Source organism: Balaenoptera acutorostrata, chromosome 3 (genome assembly GCF_949987535.1).
Source record: "Balaenoptera acutorostrata chromosome 3, mBalAcu1.1, whole genome shotgun sequence".
NCBI classification, from domain to species: Eukaryota; Metazoa; Chordata; class Mammalia; order Artiodactyla; family Balaenopteridae; genus Balaenoptera; species Balaenoptera acutorostrata.
The window spans coordinates 168,813,297-168,834,963 of NC_080066.1; the positions used below are offsets into that span (position 1 = coordinate 168,813,297).

The 21,667-nt window shown below is 37.5% G+C and overlaps 1 protein-coding gene and 1 pseudogene across 1 annotated transcript in view; one reads left to right on the forward strand and one right to left on the reverse strand.

The window, feature by feature from the left end:
- Window positions 1-21,667, forward strand: part of RPS6KA5 (ribosomal protein S6 kinase A5) — a 186,888-nt gene that overhangs the window by 108,594 nt on the left and 56,627 nt on the right. Inside the window, exons 4-5 of the mRNA XM_007180869.3 lie at window positions 3,706-3,821; window positions 6,833-6,940. Coding sequence (XP_007180931.1) covers window positions 3,706-3,821; window positions 6,833-6,940 — 224 coding nt within the window. The remainder of the gene's footprint in view (window positions 1-3,705; window positions 3,822-6,832; window positions 6,941-21,667) is intronic.
- LOC102999642 (protein FAM136A-like) lies at window positions 19,883-20,297 on the reverse strand (annotated as a pseudogene).

The following is a 21,667-nucleotide window of genomic DNA, read 5'->3' on the forward strand; positions in this document are numbered from 1 at the left end:
ATTGGCAAAGTCATCCTAAAATTGTGTGGAAAAATCAAGGAACCTTAGAATAGCTAAAACAATTTTGAAAAGGAAGAATTAAGTTGGAAGACTCACACTTTTAAAACTTACTACAAAGCTACAATAATCAAGAAAGTGTGGCACTGGAATAAAGATAGACATATAGATAATAGATTAGAATTGAGAGTCCAGAAATAAACCCTCACATTTACTGTCAATTGATTTTTTGACAAGGGTACCAATGAGGAAAGAACAGTCTTTTTAACTAATGGTGCTAGAACAGCTGGATAACCATATGCAAAATTATGAAATTGGGCCCATAACTCACAACATATACAAAACTTAACTCAATGGATCAAAGATGAAAAGTAAGAACTAAACCTATAAATCTCTTAGAAGAAAACATAGGGGTAAATTTTTGTGACCTTGGTTTTGGCAGTGATTTCTTAAATGTGACATCAAAAGCACAAGCAACTGGGCTTCCCTGGTGGCACAGTGGTTAAGAATCCGCCTGCCAATGCAGGGGACACTGGATCGAGCCCTGGTCCGGCAAGATCCCACATGCCACGGAGCAACTAAGCCCGTGCACCACAACTACTGAGCCTGCGCTCTAGAGCCCATGAGCCACAACTACTGAAGCCTGCACGCTTAGAGCCTGTGCTCCACAACAAGAGAAGCCACCGCAGTGAGAAGCCCGTGCACCGCAACGAAGAGTAGCCCCTGCTCACCACAACTAGAGAAAGCCTGCGGGCAGCAACAAAGACCCAACTCAACCAAAATATAAATAAATGAATAAATAAATAAAATTTTTTAAAAAAGCACAAGCAACTAAAGGAGAAGCAGATGAATTGGGATTTCTGGGGAGGGAGTGTGTGAAAATATTTTAAAATTGAATGTGGTGATGGCTGCACAACTCTGAATATACTAAAAACCATTGAAATTTACACTTCAAATTGGTGAATTTCATGGTATGTGAATTATGTTTCAAATAAAAAAGAAAAAACCAAGAGGGGCAAAAAAAAAACACCAAAAACCCTTAATAGACGTTTCACAAAAGAAGGTATAGAAATGTCCGATAAGGCATGGAAAGATACTAAATATCATTATTATTCAGGAAAATGCAAATTAAAACCATAACGAGATACCACTACATACCAAACAAAACAACTAGAATTATAACAACTGAGGGTACTAGGTACTTAGCTTACAGAGATTCCCACTAACCTCATATCCCTGCTATTGATAGCACTTACTCTGTAACACCACTCCAGATATCGCAGCTCCTGCTGTTACAGTCCTTTGGCAGCCTATGTATCTGCCTTACCAATGTTGACAGCTTGGACCACTGGATAGAGTTGGCTGTTCAGCTTATAAAGTGTGCAACTCTGTACCTACAAATAAAGCATATTTATTTTATGAATGTCAAGTCTTCACCTTGGGCTGTTGGTCTATTCTACAAGTAGGAAGTAGGTGACTTGATGTTGTTTTAGTTTTGTCTTCTTAGATTTACAGTTAATTTTTCTTAGTCTCCCCAGTAAATGAAAATAAAACACTTTCTATGTTCCAAGAAACAATAATCTATAGTAGTTCTGATTCTCATTTTATAGATAAAGAACTGACACTGAGAGAGACTTTATTTGCTCAAGACAGGACACAGTAGAGCCATTGTCTAGTTGAGGTTTATTGATTATAAAGCCCAGGTTCTTTGGATTATATCAAGTTGCCTCAAAGACAGGAGTACATTGGGTTCTTGTTTGTTGTTTTTTTTTTACAACTCATTTGCCCTTGAGTTTCAGTGTTTTTTTTTTAATGATGAATACATTGATCGTGACTTTAAAAAGCTCAGAGTTTAGCAGAGAAAGGAAGTATGCAAATAAACATTTTCAGTGCAGCAAGATAATTGCAGTGGTATAAGTCTTTAATAAACACAGGGGGTAACATAAAAGGGAGTGATCAACTCTGCTGGAGTGGCTATTGAAGATGAGATAATTAAGTAGGACATTCAAGGGTGTGTAGGAGTTTGTCAGTTGGTCAACTGACCTATGAATGCCTATATCTGTACCATGACTAACTATGGAAACCATATGCATAAACATCAGTATTAGATTTAAATAAGTAACTACTTAAAGGTAGAAAAAATTCACTGTTAGTTTGCAGGAATGCTATGTTCCTTTACACCTTTTTAATAATTAGCTTTGTGTTAAGATATAATTAAAACCTCTTGGCAAAATACAAAAGTCTTAAAAGGGCAGTGCTTTTTGCTGGCATGTGCTTTGTTAAATACATTGCAAAACAACCAGCTTTTAGAGTTCTTTCATTCTGTTGCATCAGCTGTTTGGAACTTGAAGTTAAACGGGCAAGATAAAAATTTGTGAGTTAATGAAGATTCTGCTTTGGTCTTTTATCAAACTGTGGTAAACTTGACAAATGAATATACTTGGGATACATGCTTTTCAGATTTTTTTTTAGGAGAAAAGCTTTAATCTATATCTGTGACTCTTTTCTAGGTGTACATTGTTTCTCACACACAAATGTTGTGTAAGATAGTAATGGTTAGTTTCTGATGAAACTATTATCAGTTTATCAATAAATGTCTTCTTAGAGCCTATTATGAACACAGTTGTGGTTTATTACTATTCAAGTCCTAATTTATGTCTCACTGTAGCTTTTTTCTCTCTTATTTCATTATTCCTCTTGGAATAAAATGGGCAAATTGAAAGGGAAATGGGAATCGTTTAGTTTCAGGTGTTTTGATTCACCCATGTTGTGCTACTTTTACTTTTGAGTTATGTGGAACCATAAGAAGGCTACCTGCTACCAAATATACATTTTTGGAAGGGCTCTCCACAGACAATTCTGGAAAATAGGGAATCTGCTTAAAAATAGTGACCGTGGGCTTCCCTGGTGGCACAGTGGTTAAGAGTCCGCCTGCCAATGCAGGGGACACGGGTTCGAGCCCTGGTCCAGGAAGATCTCACATGCCACGGAGCAACTAAGCCTGTGTGCCACAACTGCCGAGCCTGCACTCTAGAGCCCATGAGCCACAACTACTGAGCCTTCGAGCCACAACTACTGAGCCCATGAGCCACAACTACGGAAGCCTGCGCACCTAGAGCCCATGCTCCACAGCAAGAGAAGCCACCACAATGAGAAGCCCACACACCACAAGGAAGAGTAGCCCCTGCTTGCCACAACTAGAGAAAGCCCGCCTGCAGCAACAGAGACCCAACACAGCCAAAAATAAGTAAATAAAATAAATAATTAAAAAAAAAAAAAATAGTGACCGGCCATTACTACAAAGGAAAGGCTGGGAGTTTTGTTTTGTTTTTTTCATTTTTTATTTTAGTTATTGTAGTGGTTGATGTTTTGGTACTCTACAGCAAGTTAAGAATTGTATGGTGATGACAGAGGTTTCTGATATGCTGGATTTGGGAAAATTATTTAAATATATGCAGATTTCATGTAATAGTTTTAATAGCAATACTCTATGCAAATTCATTTGTGGTTTAGGGTAGTCATTAACTTATGAAACTGTATTTATATGAATTTAGTAATATATTCTATATGAAACTATGTACTAAGAATTGTACAAAAATAATGTATTAAAATCAATGCCTTATAGTTAATCTGAAGTGGTTAAAAGGAAATATTTCCTTTAGTTTATGAATACAAGTCAAAGACAGAAAAAATATATTTCATTTTTAGATTATATAAATGGTGGAGAACTTTTTACTCATCTTTCTCAAAGAGAGCGTTTCACAGAGCACGAGGTGCAGATCTATGTTGGAGAGATCGTGCTTGCCCTCGAACATCTCCACAAGGTAAGAGATGCTTAACCTTTGGGATTTCCTTTTTTAGAAAATCTAGTAACTAAAGTAATGATGGAGCTAAAAGAGCTAATGCGTACATGTCATTGTCTTCGTGGAGATTGTGGAAGCACACTCATAGACCACTACCAATTTTTTCAATTTCATCATTCCCTTTGTAAAAGTCTACTTTCCTTTTATAGTTCCTGGGATGCAGATTAAAAAGGTAGAACCTGAGCATTTTTTTGGATTTGTTCATGAAAAATTCTGATGCTTATTACAAAGTATCATTAGAATAAAAGATTTTCATTCTTTAAAAAACCTTTAAGGTGAACCCACAAGTCATAATATGTATTTCCTTAATTGTGACTTACTCCATTGCAGACTCTGCCTGTGCATCTTCAGAGTATGTTTCCCAATTAGCTTGGAATATCTGTAAGAAGCACTTACCTATGCTACCCAGCTATACCCCTCTCCCACTCTTGCTTTCTTTTCCATTTGGTTCAACCCTAAGGTCCTCTCTTGCTCCCCCACTCCCTCCTGCTCCATTGCCTTCATGTGGCATGAACTCAGTTACTCAAATTTTTCAGTGGAATTCATATATGTATGTGATGCTGTTTGAACTCTATAAAATCAGTTAAAACTTTTAAAAAATATTATTTCAGATACTACTAATCTTGATCCAAGAAATTTTGACTAAAAATATTTTTTTAATGAGGAAGCATTATTGTAGAAGCAAACAGTCATTATGTAGCCTAGGCTTGTGTGTATTTCCAAGAAATAGAAAGTACTAGAATAATTTTTATCAAAGTTGTGTGAGACCATAGGAGGATGACGCGAGTCGCTAAATTCGGATGATACGGGTACATCATAAAGCCGCTGTTTTTCTTTGTTATATATTCAGATGCTACACTAGATTACAGATTAAAAAAAAGATTGAAGTGCTGATTATGGAGCATAAAAAGAATGGAGAGAAATGAAGGAAAAAGACAAGGAAGAAGGATGAAATTTTTAAAGGGGCAGGAAGATTAGAATTGCAGGATGGAGGTAACGGTTGGGAGAGGCTGTGAGAAAAGATGATGAGAAGATATAAGAAGGAAGGGATCAAGAAATGGGTAGATCTAGCCCAGAACAGGAACACAACTGGGCAGGTAGAGGGAGACAGGGTTCAGAATAGGAATTCTAAGGAGAATGAATGAAAAAATGTCTAAGAACAGGAGAGAAGTAGAGAAGGCTCTGGGGCTCAGGGCTGCAGTGCCATGAGTGAAAGGAAGGGGAGTGTAAGGTGGGAGCTGAACTGAAGTGATAGGAACAGGCATCTGTATTCCTTCTGATAGAATTGGTGGTGTGGGGATGAGCTTTATGCCTATGGTTACTTTTGTGGGGTATAAAGTAGTTAGGACATTTTTATACATGAGCCAAATTGGGCCAGGGAATAGGCTGAAAAGCTTTGTTTTATGCTTAGGGGAATCAGATGTAATTTTTATAATATAAAAATGATGGTGGAAATCACCATAAATACCAGAGTAAACACAAACAAAATACAAAGCTCTGACAGGTAAGCTAGTAAGTTCAGTTTTTAGTTAGTATGAAAACTGTTAATTCTGTTTCTTAAAGGGAAAATCCATGAACATTCATTATTATTAAAACAGGGTAATCAGAAACACAGAGGTAGAGAACATGATGAGTACAAGATATAAATGTAATTGATATAGAGGGAAAGTATATAGCAGATTAGGTCTTAGCTAAATTTCTCTTAATCTGACTACCTAACAAGATAAATACAAAGAGATATAACACAAAGCTAATAATGATAATCTTGATATAGCTACTAACACTGAGTTTCTCAGGAAGAGACAAAAACGGGGAGTTTACTTGGAAGTGATGAGGTAAAGTAGGTAGTAAATGACTTACTCCTAAAATCTTTTCCAAAGAGGTTGTTAAAAAAAAAGTCATACTGGTTGTTAGGTGCTTGTAAGTCTTCAAGTCAAATGTCTGTTTAACAGACTGTGCATTTACAATATATAATAATGTTTTAAAATATGAAAAAAAAACCCACTGAGGTTCTTGGAAGAAAATTGCCTAGTGTTTTTCCTTGTGTAATTTTTTGTTTCAATTTTAAGAAAGTATCAAGAGTCTTATTTTTCATATACTTAGTGTTGAGGAAAGCAGTGTTTCTAAGTTTAAAAACATTTAATTCGGGCTGACATAACATGAAACGTGGAATTCATGCATATCAAGTACTTTCTTATATAACTTGGGTAGATTCATTTATGTTATATAGCTGAAGTGTTTTACTATAAAACTTACATACAAAACAAAATAGAAGGATATTTAAATATCTAATAGATTTACGTTGCTTATTTAGAACTAAAGATCAACTAAAATTAACCTGTGATCTTCAACCTTCGTGTTTAGGAGCGTATTATTCAACAAGCCTTTATTAATTACCTATTTGACATATGACACTGTGCTAGATACTAGGTAAATGCATAAAAAGTGAAAAAACAGAGTTTGGATATGGGTATATCAAGAAAAGCAGGAAGTACCTAGAAAATATCAATTACTTTTAGGTAAGTACAATGTAAATATAGATGCTATAGGAATAAAAACAAGGAAATGACCAGTGTGGGAAGTGGTTAGTCAGGAAAGCCTTCTGAAGCCATTAGAAGTGATGGACATGAATTGGCTAAGAAAGCACCTGAAGATCATCTGGAGTGAGGATGAACTCCATCAAGAACAGTAACCCAGGAAGAAGCAGTAGTCAAAGTAGACCCAACAGAAGCTAGTCCGACAGGAATGTACCCTATGGAGCATGAAGACATGGTTGCAGAGGGAACCCAGCAGATAAACCCTGAGATGGAGGCATTTAGATTTGCCCTGACCTGTGACTAAGAGCCGTCATAGCACCCTGAGCAGAAGAATGCCTTTTTTTTTGGTTTGTTTTTAAGGTAGATAAGAAAGACTTTCCTAATTTATTTTTTGGAAATTGTTATTTTAACATGCGTATTTGTTTGTTTTTACAGTTGGGGATTATATACCGTGACATTAAGCTTGAGAATATTCTACTTGATTCTAATGGCCATGTGGTGCTGACAGATTTTGGTCTGAGTAAGGAGTTTGTGGCTGATGAAGTGAGTATTATATTTTAATTTGAAGTTAGTAAAACAGAATGTAAACAATGATGAAAAATTAGCTATAGAATGAGCATTTAATGGGATAGTACTAAACAGATTATGGATTTTTGTACAAGTTTGCCCAGAGGAATATTTTGACATGGATAGCTGTAAAGTTTTTAGTTTAAAATTACCATGGAACCATCCTGCTAGAATTCCAGTAATCCTTTTACGGATATATCAGAATTCCCCAGTTAAAAACAAAGCAAAATTATGCATTTAACTTTCTCCATAAAATATAACTGAAATTTTAAAATAATGCTTTGGGCCTTTTAGGAAAATCGTGGCTTAGATAATAGCCAATAAAGAATTACAAAACAAAGCACATACAGTTTACATTATAATTACAAAGTAGGACATGTTATGATGGCTCTTTGAACTCACTTGACAAGAATAGCGAGGATCTACTAGACCTAATTTTTTAATAAACTTGCTGTTTTTTTGCCCATACAAACTAAAATGTAGTAGCTAATGTACAGATTTTAAATATGAAGGACTTTGCGTTTTCAGCATTGATTAAAATTTATTATTAAAGATTTATTTAATAATATTTAAAATTGTACATTTATTAGTTGTAATTAAATACTATTTATGTAGCAGTTGTAATAAAAAGTACATTTTTACACTACTAGTTTTTCAAGACAACTAAGTAATTTGAATGCCAGTTCCTTTCTATCCAAGAAATTATTGTTACAGTATACAGAATCATAGTTAAATTTTTGTAATAAAGGGCTTTGTTATTGTAATTTGGGTTCCAAATTAAGTGTATGTATTTCTGATTGTTTGCTTTTTTGAATATTGCCAAAGCAGTCCTAGGTGAGTTAGATAAGTACTAAAATTATGAAAACAAAGGATCCCAATTTTTTATCATATCTATATTCATTCACACTTATCAATAAATATTTATTGACCACCTCTACTATGCTAGGTATTGGATAATACAATGACAAAAGGGAAATGGTCTCTGCCTTCATGAACCTGAGGGTATAACAATATGTTGATTATCTTTGATAGAAAAATCATAGTTATGAAAAAGATGAGATGAATTTTTAAGGATTTTTCTTCAAAGTTTGATTTTTCAAACTTTGTTAAAAATTTTAGTGGCAACTTGAAAAATGTGACAGATGAAATATGTTCATGGTTGTTTCCTCACTAAACCCTACTACAAGTAAAAGTAAAGGCGTAAAATAGGCATATACTCAAAAGGGAGAGAGGAAAACAGCAACCAGATTCTGGAAGATGGACAGCAGAAATACTAGTTGTAACCGATTTAGCATGCCTGAAACAGCTGAATCCTAAGCCAGTAAATATGAGAATCCCCAAAGCAGGCTAATTTGCACCTCTGACCCCCAGAAAGGCTCAGGAATTGGGGGCATCAGGCATCGCTCAAAGCAAGAGTGCAGGACATAAGAGGATTAGTTGGAAGTCTATATAAGAAACAGGTACCCCCCCAGATCTCAGATCTACACTATCCCCGTAGGAAACCTCGCCTTTCTGACCCTCATGGAAGACTGACAAGGTTAAATAGACAAAACTGTGGATTCAGGGACAAGGGGCACGGTTGAGGGAGAGGGCACCCTCAAAGCTAGGGGGTGGTGTGAAGATTGCCACACTGCACTGTGGAACTGCCATGGCCTCTTGCTGCCCCTTCCTTCTGAGAACCGTGGCTTCCTAGACAAGAGCTGGGAGGATTCCTCTCTGAGAACTGAGAACAGAAATCTACAGATGCTGTCGGCTAGTGGTTTTGCCAGTGAACTGGCCCAGCCAGATCTCCCTACAGTGAGGCCTGCGGCTTAGCAAGCCCAGCCCACGCCGCAGAAGCACATTTGTGATGATGTCACAATTTCTCTTTATATTTTGATTTCATTGTATTTCAATATCATTAGTCTGCTCTGTCCTACAATATATGTAAAAGCATTATGCTGAGAAGGGGTCTGTCGGCTTCAACAGACTGTCAAAGGACCCTTGGCATGTAAAGATGGAGGACTCCCCCCGCATAGAGAGAGTTGGTGATCACTTTTTCCTCTCCCCGTGGAACCGCACGTACATATACTCATTCACTTCATCAGTATTTGTTGAGAGACTTCTATCTGCTAGACATTAGGCTAGGTTCTGGTGATACTACAATGAAAGAATCATTTCGTGAATCCTGTATTTCTGGACATGTGTGGCTGATCATTTGGCAATAGGCAGAAACAGACTTTGGCACTGAGGAAGAGCAAAATGTTTGAAACCAAAGCAAGAGGTAAACAAAAATCAAACATGATCAGAATTGTTGGGTTTTAATACAGTAATACAAATTAGTCAGAACTGCTGGGTGACTGAATCAGCTGCGTCACTTCTCACAAGAGAGACTTGTGTTTTCTGCTGGTCAGTTCAACAACTATTCCTCAAGGGAATGAAGGGAATTCTTGTCGGATGCCACAGTTTTTGAGCACTTGGCTATTTAGGTGCAAAAATGAAACAATGGGATTCAATCTGAAGTGGAGAAGTAATTTATAGATTCCCTTATTCACAATGCAACCTAGCTGCATTTCATGTAGTTATGTGTTATAGTCATGTGTTATTAAGCCTTATGGTTTCATCTGTCTTCTCCCCTCAGACTACCAGCTCATTATTCCTCTTAGCTGAAGAGGACATACTGTCTTGCTAGGCTTCAGGTTTAACTCTTAGGGCTCAAGTAGGGACTCTCCTTTTCTGAGTCCCCTAAAACTTGATCTAATGGTCCTTTGCTCCCCCCTTATTCCACCTGGCATCCGCTTAGCAAGTGTCCCTGCCTAGACCTATTGCACCTCAAAAATATTCCCATCCAACAATTTCTATTTTGATTAGCTAGCATTCCTTTTTGGTTTCCCACATCAGCCTGACTTATATCAAAATACCATTTCTTGGAATGAGCTTTTTTTTTGTCTATTCTTATGCTACCTCCTTGGTTTTCAGCTTAAACTTCACTTTGAGGAGTTTCCTCCCTGGTTTCCAGTTTATATAGAGAGATTATACATCTCTACCTCTATCTGTAACTGACCCCTCTTCTTTTCTACCTCTTCTTCTTCTGCTTGGACCCTTTCTGTCATCATTTAAGCAAGCCTAGTCTCTCCCATCTTAAATGTTTAGAACTGGAGAGATGAATGGATGAATGGACTGACTGATGAACAGCAAACAATCTCAGAATCCCCTATTCCCTTCCAGTTGTTGCCCTATGTTCTCCTTTGTCAATATTTGTCTGTGCAGTCTATTACCCACAGGTCACTCACCCCTCAATCTACTCCAGTTTGGCTTGCACCTCCTACCAATTGACTGAACCTGTTCTTGCCAAGGCCACTATTGACCTCCATTTTAAGTTTTTGTTTTTTTGTTTTTTTTTTTTAAGATTTCTTTATTGATTGATTGATTGATTGATTGATTGCTATGTTGGGTCTTCGTTTCTGTGCGAGGGCTTTCTCCAGTTGTGGCAAGTGGGGGCCACTCTTCATCGCGGTGCGCGGGCCTCTCACTGTCGCGGCCTCTCTTGTTGGCGGAGCACAGGCTCCAGACGCGCAGGCTCAGTAGTTGTGGCTCACGGGCCTAGTTGCTCCACGGCATGTGGGATCTTCCCAGACCAGGGCTCGAACCCGTGTCCCCTGCATTGGCAGGCAGATTCTCAACCACTGCGCCACCAGGGAAGCCCTAAGTTTTTTTTTTTTTAATTAATGCTTTTATTTATTTATTATTATTATTATTTTTGGCTGTGTTGGGTCTTCGTTTCTGTGCGAGGGCTTTCTCTAGTTGCGGCAAGTGGGGGCCACTCTTCATCGCGGTGCGCGGGCCTCTCACTGTCGCAGCCTCTCTTGTTGCAGAGCACAGGCTCCAGACGCGCAGGCTCGGTAATTGTGGCTCACGGGCCTAGTTGCTCCGCGGCATGTGGGATCTTCCCAGACCAGGGCTCGAACCCGTGTCCCCTGCACTGGCAGGCAGATTCCCAACCACTGCGCCACCAGGGAAGCCCACATTTTAAGTATTTTTGAGTCCTCACCTTACTTGACTACCTAGTAGTGTTGAACTGGAAATTGCGTCTCACCCTGGCTTCTGTGACACCATGCTCCCCTGCCTTTCCTTCTCTCTCTCAGTGTCTTTTGCAGGCTCTTTCTCTTCTACCTGAGGGCTCCTCACAGTTCAGTCCTAGGTACTCTTCTCTTTTTATGCTTGCACTCTCTCCCTGTATGCTGGTGATTCCCAAATATACATGGCCAACCCTGACCGCTCTACTGGGCTCCAGACCCAAACATGCCCCTAGTGTGTCTCCCCTTGACTCTCTCATAGATCACACAAGCCCAGCATTTCCAAACCTGAATTAATATTCCCCCACCAAAATCTGCTTCTTTTTCAGTTTATCACAGTTTTGTGTATTACAAATTCTGCTCTCATTTGATCTGGGAAATATTTCTATTTAATTTTCAGGAATTACTTTTTAGACATGTTTGAAGTTTCTACTCATGGTGTACTACTCTTCTTTCTGTATATTTGTTAATTTAATAATTCAACAAATATTTATTGAGTACCTGCTATGTGCCAGGTATTGTACTAGACCCTAGAAATATAGTGGTGAAAGAAACAAATTCCTTGCCCTCATGAGCCTAGGTTTTAGAAGTGTTCATCATTACCTCATATAATTATTTCTAGATTGTAATTTGCTAAACTAAATTGTATACTGGATAAAATTGATTTATTTTAGAAGCCTTAACAATCTTTTATATGATAATGAACACTATACAAATTTGATACTTTTCCTGATATGTTCTTTTCTCAACCACATAATTTCACAAATCCCTTGTAATTCTGAGAATAAAAGAAGACGTTTCTAAATATCTGCACACTGATATATATGTTTTTCATAAGATTTTTTGAGAATACAGTTCAGCAAACATTTGTTGAGTTCTTACTGTGAGTCTGCTAGGTATTGGATATATGATTTTAACATTGACATTGAAGACTTTAAAGGCACTTTTCTAAAAAGGGCATCTGTTCTTATTTATAAGAAAACAATGTCAAAGTGATACATTCATGTGTTATTAATTCCCCTATACTTAACTATGGTATATGCATTCTATGTTTTCATAATTTAACATGGAGCATTTGAAAAAATTCACAACAGGTTATTAACATGAATTCTCAGGTAGATAAATAAAACTAGAAGAAAAATAACATCCCAACATTTAAAACAGAGGTAGCTAAGTTAATTATAACTCACTGCCATGGTAGCTGTACTTAAAAGGAAAAGGCCTGTGGATTTTTCTTTCCAGAAAACAGAAAAATGCAATCTTTGCTCCATTCAGATAATGTTATTCATTAATTAATTCTTTGAACATAGAAGAGGCATTTTAGTGTAGTGGAAAGAACGCATATTGAAGTTAGAGGATCCTTTTCGGTTCTCCACTTCCTGGCTGTGTGACACTGGGCAAGTCACTTAGTCATTAACTCCTCTCAGTCTTGGTTTCTTCATCTGTAAAATAATATTTGTCATATCTAATTTATACAATTTTCATATGGATGCAATGAGTTAATGCTCATGAAAGTACTTTTTTAAAGTGTAAAACACAATGTAAATATCAGTTTCCACTTAAAGAGGTACTATTCAGATTTCAGATTACTATGAGTAAAATTAAAACATACAAATGAGAATCTTAAATTATTCTCCCATAATTTTCTTATTTGTAGGAAAGTTTTAAATTACATCTTTGTCTAATAAATGCCTAGTTTATAATGTCATTCGCAGGATTCTGCTGTTACAATGTGCATGTCTCACGATGCCTAGGTGAGGTTCAGGATCCATAAAGAGCGTGTTTGCATGAGGAATCAGACAAGCCAACTCTCTAAGGCAGCTTTTTAGTTTCGTCCATCTCCCTTCCTGATAGATCCATAGTGACTGACATCTAGTCACGATTCTGTTCATTTGCATGTGCTCCTGAAGAGCCTGTTAAGTCTCTGTCGATAAGTCCTATCAGTCATTTGCCAAAATCATGACTCTGGGTTAATTCTAGTTATTTTAAGGTAAATATTGAGATGGAAGTGCTGGGAAAGTAGGAGACCTAGAAACCAGTCAGAGGGTTCTTCTTTGGCCCGTTTTTCCTCTATTCAAACAATATTACACAATATTCAGATACTAATACATAACGCTTTAGCCATTTGTAAAGGTTTTTTCCACCAGATATCAGAGCAGATCCCCTGCCCTTGGACAGGAGGAGGGGGAGGGTGGCAGAGATGGCTTTGTCCTCAGGTGTCTGCCTCACAGATCCCTTTATAACTTTTCTTATGGGAGAAATTATTGGCTCAGGTAAGATTTATTCATATACTATTTCTTATCTTAAGGCAGGCTCAGTGCACAAGTTCAATGGGCAGGTTTTATGTCAAATACATCACAGGGCTAGCAGGGACAACTTTTGAATTGAGATTCTTTTCAGAGAAACTTCTACTGTAGATTCCATTTGTTCAAATTATGTTAAATATACTTCTAATTTACTTGAAAACTATATTTAGCAGTCATATTCTATATTAATATAGGATATATTAATCTATAAACAGAATATATAAACCTATAAATAGATTATTTTAATCTATTTTCTAAGTGTCAGGGACTTTCAAACCCATAAGGGGAATTTAGCAAGAGACACCCTGGAATACTAACATTGCATAAATGTGATTAATAAATGTTTATATTTTCCAAATTTCTTCTTAAATGTTTTATATTATAAAATATTTCAAATGTAATAAAAATACAGCAAATGGTATAGCAGAATCTGTGCACCCACTAGTCACATATACAGTTATGGACAATTTGTGGGTTTTTCCCATTCATTCAGCAAATATTGAGAGAACATCTACTGTGATCCAGGCACTGTTCTATCTAGGTGTTGGAATCCAGCAATTAACAAAACAGACAAAAATTTCCCCCCCAAGGCAGATAATAACAAATAAACAAGTAAAATATGTATGGAATATGTTAGATAATGGTAATTGACACAAAGACAAGTACAGTAGGAAAGAGAGATAGGAAGTAGCAGGGTGAGAGCAGCTTGGACTTTTAAATCAGGTGATCAGGAAAGGCTTCACTAAGAAGGTGACAGTTGAGTCAAGACTTGAAGGAAGTGAGAGAGCATGAGCCGTATCAATATCCAGGAAAGAGATTTCTAGGTCGAGGGATCAGTCATTGTTGAGGCCCTCGGGTGGGAATATGCCTGGGCTGTTTGTGAACAAAAAGGAGGTAAGTGTGGGTGTGTAGAGTGAGTGAGGATAGAGTAGTGGGAAAGAAGGACGTGGAGGTGGTCATCTGGAGGAAGGACTGCAGATCGTGCAGAGCATGGGAGACCATTGTAAGGACTATGGGTCCTCCGCGTGAAATGGGAGCCACTGGAGAGCTTTGCGTAGAAGATGACAAGGCCTGAGTTATCTAAGAAGATACTGTTTGCCAAGCACGATGGTCCTGTAGTGGGACAAATCTGGAAACTTGGAGACCAGTTAGGAAGCTGTTGCATTAACCCCAGCAAGAGATTACATTGATTTAGACCATGGGGTAGCAGAGTAGGTTGGAAGACATAGTCAGATTTTAGATATATTTTGACATTAGCGCTAAGGAAATTTCCTGATGGCTTGAATATGGGGTGTGAGAGAACAAGAGGAATCAACAGTAGCTCCAAGGTTTGGGGCCAGAGCAGCTGGAAGGATGAAGTTGCTGTCAACTAATATGCCGAAGGGGAGGTTTTGGGTGGGTGGAGGAATGCAGTTGAACCAATTGAGTCTGAGATGTCTGTTAGATGTACAGAGATGTTTAATAGGCAGTAGGGTATATGAATCTGGAATTTGGGAGAGAAGTCTCATCTAGAGATAGGAATTTGGAATTTGCCAATATATAAGTAGTATTTAAAATCACGAAAATGAATGAGAATACCAACAGAGTAAGTATAGATAGAAAAGAAAAAACGACAAAGGTATAAACTCTAGTTATTCCAACATTAAGAGAGTCAAGAGAGGAAGATAAACCAGCAAAAGAGACTGAGAAAAAGGGATGAGGAGGTTGGGAAGAAAACAGGCAGGTGTGTTGTCCCCGGAAGCTAAGTGAAGAAGTGTTTCAGGGATGATAAATGATCAACTATATCAGATACTGTTGTTAGGTCAAGTAAGACACGGACTGAAAATTGAGCATTGGCTCAATTTAAACCTAAGAAGAGAGAGACTGGGGATAGATATACTGTCAGCCACAAATATAGAAAAAATGGTTTTCTTAAAACTACATTTAGCAGCACAGGTGCAGGCAAAGAGTGGATGGTGGATTGAATTTAATCTTGTTTTAATATCCTTACTTTATATATTACATCCATAAACAATATATACTGTTAGCTTATGTTTCTAAAATGTACATAAATGGCATATTATATTGCAGATTGTTTTTTATTTGACTTATTTTTGAAATTTATTCAAGCTGATAAACAGGAATCTGTTTCATTCATTTTAGCTGCTCTATAATATTCTTTTATATGAATTATCTAGTTTATTTATCCATTCTGCTTCTGAGGTACATTTATGTTTCTGTGTTTTCTCTATCACAGTGTTGCAATTTTTTTCTGATGTTATTGGTTGGTTGGAGTTCTTTAAATATTCCAGCTACCCATCCTTGATAATTATGCATTTTGTGAATTTCTTTTTCAGATCTTTTACTTGCCTTTAACTGTGACTAATGGTGTTTTTGCCATTATCAGATTTGACATTTTAATGTAATCAAATTTACCAATCTCTTAAGATTTATATTCTTTGAATCTTTAAAAAAAATTTTAAATTGTTGCAAAATACACATAATGTAAAAATTATCATCTTAATCGTTTTTAAGTGTACAGTTCAGTAGTGTTAACTATATTCACATTTTTTATGCAACAGATCTCTAGAACTTTTTCATCTTGCAAAACTAAACTCTGTACCCATTGAACAACAACTCCCCATTTTCCCCTCCTCCTAGCCCCTGGCAACCACCATTCCTCTTTCTGTTTCTATGAGTTTGACTATTTTAGATACCTAATATAAGTGGAATCATGCAGGATTTATCTTTCTGTGACTAGCTTACTTCAGTTAGGATAATGTCCTCAGTGTTTATCCATGTTGTGGCATGTGACAGGATTTCCATATTTTTTTAAGACTGAATAATATTTCATTGTATGTATATACCACATTTTGTTTATCCGTTCGTCCACTGATGGACACTTGAGTTGCTTTCACTTATTGGCTGTTGTGAATAATGCTGCAATGAACATGAGTGTACAAATATCTCTTTGAGATCATTCTTTCAATTCTTTTGCATATATGCCCAGAAGTAGAATTGCTGGATTATGTGACAATTCTATTTTTAATTTTTTGAGGAACCTTCATACTGTTTTCCATAGAAACTGCACCATTTTACATTCCCATTAACAGAGCACAAGTGTTCCAGTTTCTCCACATCCTCACCTATACTTGTTATTTCTGCTTTTTTGATTGTGGCCCTCCTAATGAGCATGAAGTGATATCTCGTAGTTTTAATTTGCATTTCTGTAATGATTAGTGATGTTGAGTCATCTTTTTATATGCTTATTAGCCATTTGTATACCATCTTTGGACGAATGTTTATTGAAGTCCTTTGCCTATTTTTTAATCAAATTTATTTGCTCTTTTGTTGTTGAGTTGTAGGAGTTCTTTATATATTCCGGATATTAACCCCCTATCAGATATATGGTTTGCAAACTTTTTCTCCCATTCTGTAGGTTGTCTTTTTACTTTGCTTGTTTCCTTTGATGCAAGGAAGTTTTAAATTTTAATGTCTACCCATTTGTCTATTTTTGCTTTTGGTGCTGTGCTTTTGGCGTCAGACCCAAGAAATCACTGCGAAATCCAACGTCATGAAGCTTTCCCCCTATGTTTTCTTCTAGTAGTTTTATAGTTTTAGGTTTTACATTTAGATCTTCAGTTCATTTTGAGTTAATTTTTGTATTTGGAGTAAGGTAAGATCCAACTTTATTTTTTTGTGTGTATGAATATTCAGGTTTCCCAGCATCATTTGTTGAAGAGCCTATCCTTTCCGCATTGGCACCCTTGTCAAAGATCATTTGACCATGTGCATAAAGATTTATTTCTGGGCTCTTTATTCTGTTCCATTGGTCTGTATGTTTGTCTTTATTTAAGTCAAAAATGTTCTGATTGCTGTAGTTTTGTAATATGTTTTGAAATCAGGAAGTGTGAGACCTCCAACTTTGTTCTTCTTTTTCAAGATTGTTTTGGCTATTAATCTCAAATCCTTTGAGATTCCATATGAATTTTAAGATCTTTTTTTCTATTTCTGCAAAAAGTTATTGGGATTTTGATAGGGATTATGTTGACTCTCTAGATCACTTTGGGTAGTGTGGATGTTTTAACAATACTGTCTTCCAGTCCATGAGCATGGGGTGTCTTTCCATTTATTTGTGTCTTTTTAAATTTCTTTCACAGTATTTTGTAATTTTAATTGTCCAAGTCTTTTGACCCCTTAGTCAAGTTAACTTATAAGTACTTTATTATTTTTGATGCTTATTTTAAATGAGATTTTCTCCCTTAATTTCCTTTTGGTATTGTTCATTGTTAGTGTATAGAAACATAACTAATTTTTTAAAATTAATTTATTTATTTTTGGCTGTGTTGTGTCTTCGTTGCTGCACACGGGCTTTCTCTAGTTGCGGTGAACAGGGGCTACTCTTCATCGCGGTGCACGTGCTTCTCATTGTGGTGGCTTCTCTTGTTGCAGAGCATGGGCTCTAGGCGTGCAAGCTTCAGTAGTTGTGGCACGTGGACTCAGCAGCTGTGGCTCGAGGGCTCTAGAGTGCAGGCTCAGTAGTTGTGGCGCACGGGCTTAGTTGCTCCACGGCATGTGGGATCTTCCCAGACCAGGGCTTGAACCCACGTCCCCTGCATTGGCAGGCAGATTCTTAACCACTGCGCCACCAGGGAACTCCCATAACTAATTTTTGTATGTTGATTTTGTATCCTGTAATATTGCTGGTTCTCTTATTAGTTCTTACGGGTTTTTTGTGTGTGAAATCTTTAGGGTTTTTTACATATAAGATCATATTATCTGCAAGCAGACATAATTTTACTTCTTCCTTTCCAATTTGGATGTCTTTTATTTCTTTTTCTAACTGCTCTGGGTAAGACATTCAGCGCTGTGTTGAATAGCAATGGTGAGAGGGAGCATCCTTACCTTGTTACTCATCTGAGAGGAAAGCTTTCAGTTTTTCACCATTGAGTACGATGTTTGCTGTGGGCTTTTCATACATGGTTTTGTTATGTTGAGGTAGTTTAATTCTATTCCTAGCTTGTTGTTAAGTGTTTTTTTTCTGTCATGAAAAGGTATTGAATTTTGTCAAATGCTTTTTCTGTATCAGTTGAGATGATCATGTGGTTTTTGTCCTTCGTTCTGTTAATGTGGTGTATTACATTGATTGATTTTTTGAATCTTGAACCATTCTTTCATTCCAAGATCTCACTTGGTCATGGTGTATAATCCTTTTTATGTGCTGTTGAATTCAGTTTGCTAGCACTTTTTTTTTTTGGAAGAAAAATTAAGTCTTATTTATGTTTAAAACCAAACCACTAGGAAAATATATCACAGTCCTGAAATAGCAAACAGACAGGTTATATTATCATTTCAAGTAATAAGTTGGTAAAAACACAACGAGGTCCTTGATAAAACGATAAGGTGCCAGAACTGGGGCAAGAACAACGCATGTCGCAAAAGTGGTATTTGGTAACGAAGGGCTGTCCTGTTTTTTGCTCTAAAGGAGTCACAGCTTGCCCGAGTTGCTTTCTTTTTCTCCTCTGACCTTCGTGTTGCCAAGGGATCGTTTCAACAGAGCTCTGTTATTACAGGGGGCAAAGTAAGCAATACTGGGTTTAGGCTTTCGTTCTATTTTGTTTTATGAAAACCAGATTTTTCCAAAGCCAGTACTTCATAACTCTCTTAATTAAGCAGCTAACATTCCCTTTCGCTGTTCATTCCTGAATACTAGCATATAGCACAGTCAAAATCCCCTTTCCCTTCAAAGGTGAGTGTCACTGCAAGATTGTCTTGTCTCTCGGCTGACTCTGCTGCAGACAGCCTCAGGGCTCATCATGGCTGCCAGTTAGAGGGAAGGTTTGGTTCCCCTACCAGTGTGATAGCAATTCTTATATTTTTGCAGGGTCTCCAGGCTGAAAGATGTAATGTGTGAGAATTTTAAGAAATGGGCATCCACATCTTGATGGCCAGAAATGAATATCCGCAAGGACCCTTTCAAAGTTTTTATCCAAACTACCTCTCCCAACTCTACATCTTAAAGTAACTTCATGCCCTTGTATATAAAACAAAACCAAGCAAAACAAATCCCCAGAAGCCTCCTTTCCCCTTCTAAATTAGTGACCTCCTGGATTTTGTTTTATTTCCAGTTTATGGAAAATGTTGTAGTGATCCTTCTGGCAAACAGGAAGCTGGCAACAAATAGAAACACCTCTCCTCACACTCCACCAGATCATAAGCAGGTCAGATGAACCTGCTAGCCTGTTGGTATCTGTGTACTAAGAGAATCTGGTACCTTGGAGGGCTCTGGTTTGGTACAAGGGAGACTCCCTGTTGCCAGGATAAGCCCCTGGCCACATGAAATTCAGGCTCACAAAAACTCTCCTGTGCTATCTCTGACCCAAATTTTAGCACCAGGTTTTTTCACTTTCTAGGATTCAAACACAAAGGAACCAGTGTCCAGAGGCAAGTGACATAGGCCTTAAACTTGCTGCCATCCTTAATTTCCTCATTCATAAACTTTCCTCAGAAAACCCAAATCCCCATTCCTCTTTTTAAATACATTCCTGCCTTCAGCCCCGGTGGCCAATAGCAGACATCTATTTCCCAGTGGATGAGAGAGACTCCTTCATCTTCTTGGTCATGGTTGGGGTGAGGTTCATGTGGTCATCCACACACTTGGTCACGCAACTCTCCAGCTGCCGCTTCACCTGAAGCTCTTTACTCCCCGCATCTATTGAATCTTTGGCTTTGTCGTTGCCATGCATAGTGCACCCGGCCAGGCGGTCCTGGAACTTCTCCAACTCGCTGGTCACCGGGGCCTGGGCTTGAGCCAGAGGTGCATGGCAGTGCTCAATGCACTGGTACACTTGCTGCATGAACGCCTGGCTGTCCTCACAGCAGCCGGTGCTGCACCGGAACATGAGGCCCTGAATCTTCCGGATGTTCTCTCTCCAGACTCTTCACCATAGAGTCCACCGCCTCCTACATCCGGAGCTGCTGCAGCTCCGCCATGGTCCCCCCGTGCTGCTCCCCACGGCGCCGGCGCCCACATGGACTCCCGCGCTGGAGCCCGCCCCCAGTTTGCTAGCATTTTGCTGAGGACTTTTACATCAGTTTTCATCAAGGATACTGGGCTGTAATTTTCTTTTCTTGTAGTATCTTTCCCTGGCTTTGGTATCAGGGTAATGTTGGTCTCATAAAATTAGTTTGGAAGTGTTCTCTTCAGTTTTTTAGGGAAAGTTTGAGGAGGAATGGTCCTACTACTTCTTTAAATGTTTTTTAAGAACGTCCAGTAAGCCATCTGGTCCTGGCCTTTTCTTTGTTGGGAGATTTTTGATTACTAATTCAGTGTCCTTACTGATTATGGGTCTGTTCAAATTTTCTATTCATGATTCAGTCCTGGTAGATTGTATGTTTCTAGGAATTTATCCATTCTAAATCATTCAATTTGTGGGGGTATAATTTAGTTTCTTGTAAGGTCTTCTCTTTAATTTCTGATTTTAGTTGAATCTTCTCTCTCTTTTCCTTAATCTAGCCAAGAGTTTGTCAGTTTTGTTTATCTTTTCAAAAATCTAAGTTTTGCTAGTTTTTTTCTGTTGTTCCTCTGTTTTCTGTTTCATTTATTTCTGCTTCAATCTTTATCATTTCTTTCCTTCTGCTAACTTTTGGTTTAGTTTATTCTTCTTTTTCTAGTTCCTTGAGGTGTAAAGTTAAGTTGTTGATTTCTTTGAATCTTTTAAAATGAAATCCATTCCTGTCTCAATGAACTAAGATATTCTCTTTTGTTTTCTTTTTGAAATTAGCATATTGAAATCTTTAACTTATTAGGAATTAATTTATATATATGTGCGAGGTGGGGATCTTATTTTTTTCTCTTTTTATATAGATAACCCAGTTGACTGAACTATTCATTGAATAGTCAGTTAATCCCTTCCCTACTGATTTGAAAAGCAGCTTTGTCATATGCCAAATTCCTATGCATGCTTGTGAGTCTATTTCTAGGCTCTTCATTCAGTTCTGTTTGTCTGCTTGCCTCTCCCTGAGTCAAAACTGAAAAATCTAAAGGGCCATAGCTTTAGGTATGTCTTTAATCTGGAAAGGTGAGATCTTTCCCCTCTTCACTCTTATCCTGTCATTCTCTCCTTATTTCCCCTGACCTTCCTCCTGCCTCTTCACTGTCTTTGCTATTCTTGGTCTTTTGTTCCTCAGTGTGTATTGAATTTATAAATTAATTTGGAGAAAACTGTGATCTTTGGGTATTGAATCTAACAACACAAGTTTGCATAAATATTCATATTTTCCCATTTATTTCCTTGTCTTTTATGTCTTTCAATAATATTTTCTAATTTTTGTAATGATTTATACATATATTATTAGATTTA